We start from the raw sequence: 7,511 nt of genomic DNA on the forward strand, positions 1-7,511 counted from the left end.
TTTAATTTTTTCTTATTTACAATTTAATAAAATTTTAATTAAATTTTTGTATAATCTTTTAACTTTTTAATTAAGATTTATACTTATAAGAAAATATCGATTAATAACTAAAATTAATTGAAGAAACATCCAACAAAATACAATAAAACATTACAAACTTAAAACATTGCAATAAAACATTATAAACTTAAACATACATTAAAAGTTAAAATCATACACACCAAACATCAACTGAAAGCAATAACATAAATGTGTAAAGAGATAAAGACAATAATTTAATAATTTGGAAAATTATTTCCAATTTTGCTGAAATAATTATAATGTTGACTATAATCTTATGAGACATTTTCAAATATTTGCCCTTAATCTTGAGATGGTTGGCCATCATCTTAAACTTTTTCTCCTAGATACTGAGATATATTGAGATACTCGATACTGAGAACCCTAATATTGAGATTCTTCTCTTTGTTTACCATGTTAAGATGTTTGTACTTTTTCCTTGTTAATTTATCGAGTTTTAATAATATATAGTATTATTATCACGTAATTAATTAATAAATTGATTTTTATTAAAATTATTAATTGGATAAAATCGTTGTGATGATTTAGTAAAATAATATAATAATAAAGAATATTAATGTTGGTGTAACTTTTATTGTTGTGGTTGAAATGGAAAAAAAAATACTGCATATTAGGTGTTGGTGTTGGTGCAACACCAAATTTGGTCATTTGGTTGGGAGATGGACTTATTATTATGTAATCGAAACAAGACAGTGACATAATACAAACTGACTTGTTTCCACAAATTATAAGTGGAAGTTCTGACTATATTCTATGCGTAACTCATTTCGGATATATCATTATGACAACACGTCACAAAACTTGAGCTTATATTGCAACAAAACGATCAGTATCGCGTACTATTTTCATCGAGGGAAGAACAATTGCAGCCACTGGCTTATGCTCGTAGCCGCCACCTTCATCAATAACCAGTCTGCGCCCTTCAATGTGAAGCTTTCCATGGTGACCACTCACCACAATGGTTGGGGTCTCGCTTAGTTCCTATGAATGAGAGACAAATAGACACCAAAGTCTAAACTTCAATTGAATGACTTAAAAGAACGATAATGGAATCATATAAATGGGAATTATATGACAAAGTGCAGCTAGATAGTGCTTGCAAACATATTATTACCATTAGTCATCATTATCATCACTAACGTACTTGTTAATACAGCATTGCATCATGAGAAAAGTCATTACCTTTGGCATATCCCACACATTTTTTCTCCCGCTCAGGCTATCAACCTTAGGCACTCGGGTATCTTTGGCTTTTAAAAAATTTAACTGTTCTTTGACATCTTTATTGCTCACCAAACCAGCATGTACTGCTATCAACTTACAGTGTTTGATTCCATCCCCAGTCTCAATACACACATCATCCTGGAAAATATGCACATTATGACAAAAGAAAGAAAAGAAAAAAAGGAAAAACAAAAAGAAGGGAAAAGCGGACAACTTTCTTATCACAGTTCACAGATGGGAAATTATCTTGAGTACACATTTTCGTGTTTTAGAACCCTGACGTTTGTTAAGTATAATAAATCAAGAATACTAGTGGGATTGGAATTAGAATGGGAATATGAGTGTGAATGAATTCTATTGTTAGGTTGAAACATAGAATGAATGGTGGAATAATAGTTGCTATTGACAAACATGCCATTACTTCTAAATTCTTTATATATTTATTTAATATTATGAACGGCCAAAAAATGTTACAATAATTGGCTGAGGAATGGAAAGAGGATTCCTTAGGAGAGGAAAGAAACACAATTCCATCAACCGTTGGAACTTGCAATTGTATTTCTAAAGAATCCTCTGGCCAATTGTTGAACAAACGGTGGAATGGAATGACTATATCATTCTTATTCTCATTCCACTCGATCAAACAAAGCGTTATTAAAGTGTGTTTTCTTTATTTTACCCTGTATTGAATTTTTCAGACAGTATTACGTGAACTATTTCCAAAAATCAAAGACAAAACACAATCAAAAAGAGTCTAAAAGGTTAAAAAGAAACTCAAGGATCTATTTTACCTCTTCATGAACCCAAACCATATCAGCAAGAAACTTCTTGTGTTCATCAGGAACTGCCCGAACCAAAACTGCCCACCAAATATTACATTCGTTTCAATTCAAAATTTAACACAAATTTAAAAACAGATACGTAAATAATTCACAGAACCAATGACAAGAACATATAAAGTTGAAAAGCTTTAACCTTTGTACCTTTAATGAAAGCAGGACTCACACTTTTTTCAAAACTAAGAACCAATATCACACTTTTCACTATAGAAGCAAAAAGTCATAATACCCCAAAACAAAAGGTGGTTCAGAGCTTACAGCCTAAAGATTCTTGAATTGACAAAAACTATGAATTAAACTCTCAAAAAGCAACTATTCCTATTTCCCATTTCCACTAAAGTACCAAAAAAGGGAGTGATTCAGAACCAGAACTAAATCAGAGCATTACACCCAAAAATATATGTATACATCATAATGAAAGTTTGTTACCAGCAGAGCCATGAGGAACACCATAAGATTCAAAAGTTGGGGCAGCGTCATAAATGGATCCTTTATAGTCAGTCCCTTTGGACACGTTAAACTTGGCCTTGATTTTCCCAGACCATCTCCTTCCCTGCAAATGCATTCTTTCATACCCTTCTCCTTTAAACCACCCTTCTCTCTCCTCATTTTCTTCGTACTCCTTCCAAGCCTCCGCGAACTCCGAGCCGTCCGGCGGAGGAGGGACTACGCCGACGAAGGCAGCAAAGGCAAAATCGTGGTTCCCGGAGAGGAATACGTGGGTCTGATCTGGGTACCTAGAGGGAAGCGAGATGAGAAAATCAATGACCTCGCGGGTGTTGGGGCCACGGTCGCAGTAATCGCCCAAGAAGATGATAAGGGCAGTATTAAAGTCGGTGGTGCCGATTGAGGACTCGAGGTTGAACCAGAGGTTTTGGAGCTTGGTGTGGAAGCCATGGATATCGCCTATGCAACAAACCACCCTGGATTTGGTGGAGGAGACTGTGTTTGGTTCTGCCATTTTTAGTTGGCTTTAATGAAGTATGGTTTCAATTTCTCGTTTATATAAATTCATTTATCTAGGGGAAAATACCATTTTGGTGCTTTTGTTTTGCGCAAATAACAGATCCTTTGTTAAATTACATTTTAGACTGTGTAGTGGTCGAGAAGCGCAAAAGAAAATATTATATTTAAATTATTTTGAACAAAATCAAGTTCATCATGCTATTATGACAACAAAGCATGAAATCATGAAAACTACTTTTAAGATAATGAAATTTTTGTGTGCTATATTTGGACAGCAATCTAATATTTTTGCATGCTTTGTTTGGGCAACAATCTAATCAAAATAGACATGAGGATATTAGAACATATATGAATACTAAGATGAAGATAGACATTTTTGTGCATGAACATGTCTTGAGCATGATCAATGTGATGCATGAAGGAGAAATACATGTAGTTATCATTGATAGGGCTAAACATCAGGCAGATTTCCGGGTGCTTGGGTTCGAGTGTAAGAAAATGGTACCGAAACCGTCCGAAACAATTTCTGATGTATAGGGTTTTTGGATTTCGAGTTCGAGTGTCAAATGGTCAAGTTTCGGGTTTGGGCCTTCAACGGGCTTTGACAATTTTGTTTGCAAAAATGTCATTTTTTGAATTTTTTTTCTTTTGTCTTGTATTCTTTTTACGTTTGTCATGTTTTTTTAGAAACTTAATTTGAACATAATGTATAAAAACAAACATAATTTTCGTGTCACATTTTCATCATGCCAAACATAATTTCAGCACAATTTATAGAAAGTTAGAAACTTCATAAAGTTTCTTCCCTAATTAATGTCCATCAAAAGTTCAAATTTAAGATACAAACATAAGAAAAGAAAATAAGTCATAAAGTCGAAAGTCCAAAATAGGTACAAACGTTAAGTCCTACTAAACAGTAAACACTAAAAGATTTGGTTCATAAAGTCCACAAAATACAACCATAATTCCCTAAACAAACTTCAATTCCCAGATTGTTGTGCAGACGATGATGCTGCTGAGGTTGAAACTGAAGATGGAGCATGAATAGAGGGAACACTAGCATCGGTCATCATCTCTGCAAATATTATTAAAATAAAGATAAAATTAGAATATAAAACACTTAGACACTTGAATTGAAATAATGAAAATTCCTAATAAAATTACCAGACTCAAGATCATCAGAGGTTTGAAGCACTTTTGCTTCATCCATGTAGGTTGATGTGAATCACTCTACCAATTCTTGAGGAAAATTAATGCTTCAACAATCCTTGGGCTCAGTGAACTCCTAAAAGGATCCAAAATTTGACCCCCAATTGAAAATGTTGCCTCAGAAGCAACTGTGGTAACTGGTATAGCTAACACATCACGAGCCATGATCGACAAGATCTTATATTTGCATCCACTACTCGCCCACCATCCCAAAACATCAAAATTCTGGATTGGTAGCTCAATTGCCTCTTCCAAATACTTATCGACCTCATTTTTGTTTTACCACCCTCCTTCTCCATTTTTCGCGCCACATACTCATCATGCAAGTTACATGACCTCTTACTCTTGCTACTGGTACTACTGGTGATAGGCCGAGCAGACATGACATATGAGGACGAACCAGAAACAATAGCTTGAGACTGAGTCATTGATTGATCAACATGTGTATCAATTGACTCATGACATTGACCAAACATTACCTGTATAGCTTGCTCCACCCCTTTAACCATCATAGTGCACATTACATCATCATGAATATCACTAAAGCAATGATGGAGATAATCAAGCTTGTATCTAGAGTCAAGAACCAAGGCAATCAGAAGTGCCTCATTACATTCATCAAGCTTTCCCCAATACTTGTCATATTTTTGCTTCATATTATTTGCCATGACACCCAACAACTCATCCTCCTCATCTTCAAGTGTTAAGTCATTCAACTCCTGATGCATGTTGCATATTTCAATGAAGTACTTATTGGCGGTGATGTATGTGGACCCACTAAACTTCAATGTTACATCATAAAATGTCTCAAGAAATCTCACAAAAACTGACGCATCCTGCCAATGTTTTTCGGATGGTGGTCCCTCCTCTGGTTTCCCATCTTTGTCAGCCTCATTAAAATATTTTGAATAATTTCCATCACCTTTTATACTTTCAAATGCCTTTCAAAATTTGAGTGCACAATTAAGTATGAGGAATGTCAAGTTCCACCTTGTTTGGACATCTAAACAGAGAAGTCCCTTGCATTTGATCCCTTTCTCTTTCACACATTCCTTAAACGTTATAAGCCTAGAAGGGGAAGACCTAACATATCTCACAGCATTTCTAATTGCAGCAATGGACTCATGTTTTTACTTCAATCATTTACTGACAATAAAGTTTACTATATGAGCACAACACCTCATATGTAAGAACTTTCCTTCCAAAATAAGTCCTTTCTCTTTCTCTCTGAACTTCCTCTTCAATACCTAAAGGCAACTGTAATGCCCTAACTCCATGGACCGTTACGGTGTGCCTTGTAAATAGTGCTAAACTCGCTAATTGAGTTATTTGGCCAAAATCGTGTAACTAAGTATGATTAGCGATTTAGGGATTAAAATTTTGGTTAGGATATAACGTTTCATTAGAACGTTTATTATATACATTAGGATCCCAAAAATATAATTTAGAGATCTATTACAAGAAAATATTTACAACAGGCCGATCTAAGCGGCAAAACAGGGTAAGCCCTAGTTTCCCTTCAAACATTGGTCGTGGTGGTCGAGCAGCTGCATATGTACACATTGCCACCTAAGCTCTCCAACTCAAGGATGGTCCAGCTTCCTTTTGCCTTTACCTGCACCACATAACACCCGTGAGCCGAAGCTCAGCAATAAAACTCAATATGCTCATGAAATCATAAGGCACACGCCTAGTAGATATAGCCCTAGTCAAGCAGGCAATAAATCCACGTAATGATGGGTATCCAGGATAAGAAATCCTGCCCTCTTGAGTGGATGACTATCAAGTCGATCTCAATCAGATAAGTGATTTAACAGTGGTGGTTACAGTAACCATACCGGCTAACAGCCCTGAATAAAAGAGTGACAGTGGTACAAGTGACTAAAGTGGGTTCCGCTCCCAATATAAATAAGTGATCTTTTCATTATCTTAAACGGGATAGGTGCATGATGATTAGTCATCAACATAACCTTCCTTTTGACCCTAGGGTCATAACTATGGAACTCTGTTCCCTAGCCATGTGACAAGCAGTCACCTAGGCCTTAGGCCCTGGCTCTGAATAACTAGTCAAAGACGAGCCAAGCGCTTATAATTTTCATCGACCTTCAGGTCGGTCCAGCATTAATACCCCATTTGAGTCATTCAAAGCTGATATCGATTAGATCTAATCTTCATTTGGCTCGACGTTCATGATGCTATGCCATTCCTGACTCTTAGGTCAGTATCCCTGACTAGTCAGTACATATACAAGTAAGCAATGCCATCAAACATATATCATATGTGAAATATCCAAATAAAAGGCATTCATCATGCTTACTCAATAATTACTAGCACAATTAGGATCATGCATAAACATAGAGACTCAAGCTCTGAACAATATCATACTCAGTATTCATAGCATGCCATAATCACATGTTTCTCGTGCATTACATGCATCACATTTAGACATCCAACATGCATCAAGAATAACCATGCATGTCACATATGCACAGGGTGCAGTTTTCTTACCTCGGGTTCGAGCATGAATTAGTAAAAGAACAACCCTTGAGAACGATCAATCCTTTGATCCTTTAGCGGTCACCTAATCATAACCAAATATGGAATCCCATCAATAAAATAAATCATAAAAAGGTTTATAATCTAAAACCTCACTCCCGGGATCCATCCTGCACTCTCGGGAATCTCAATCTACCCAAACGGGGCAAAGGAACCCATCCCCGAGCCTTAAAAGTCATCCCTAGCCCTAAAATAGGCTTGCTGGAAAATGGACCGGCACTGCAGCCCTATTAAATGGCGCTGAGGCGCTATTTCCAAGTCAGAGAGGCCCAGCTCTCTGCCCTGCCTAGCGCTGCTGCACCCTAAAATGGCGCTGCTGCGCCAACCACAGACCAGAAACTTTCTGGTTTTCCCTCCTTGCGATTTCTCTTGAAACCAACCCTCCAAACCAATCCCAAACATCACCCAATCATCCAATTCAACCCCTAAACTTCATCTACATCGCACCCTCATCAAAACCCAAGCAACCAAACTCAAGAACCCCCATTAATCCCCACCACTAACACCTCAAATTCTCAACTGAAAAACCATAAGGAAAAACAGAGTATAGCCTATATTCAAGGATGAATTCTTACCTCAAGCTTGATTTAGATCCTCTTCAATGATTGAACCAAAGTCCTAAGCCCCCACCTTTGA

At 36.5% G+C, this 7,511-nt stretch overlaps 1 protein-coding gene across 1 annotated transcript; it reads right to left on the bottom strand.

Annotated features, from left to right (window-relative positions):
- Positions 1 to 619: 619 nt before the first annotated feature.
- LOC133831307 (tyrosine-protein phosphatase RLPH2-like) lies at positions 620 to 3,155 on the bottom strand. Its single transcript, XM_062261556.1, has 4 exons — positions 2,574 to 3,155; positions 2,097 to 2,164; positions 1,264 to 1,443; positions 620 to 1,062 (listed from the first exon to the last, which is right to left on the bottom strand). The coding sequence occupies exons 1-4, from the start codon at positions 3,103 to 3,105 to the stop codon at positions 889 to 891; spliced, it is 954 nt and encodes a 317-aa protein (XP_062117540.1). The 5' UTR covers positions 3,106 to 3,155; the 3' UTR covers positions 620 to 888.
- Positions 3,156 to 7,511: the final 4,356 nt, after the last annotated feature.

Source organism: Humulus lupulus, chromosome 4, assembly GCF_963169125.1.
Source record: "Humulus lupulus chromosome 4, drHumLupu1.1, whole genome shotgun sequence".
Lineage (NCBI taxonomy): Eukaryota > Viridiplantae > Streptophyta > Magnoliopsida > Rosales > Cannabaceae > Humulus > Humulus lupulus.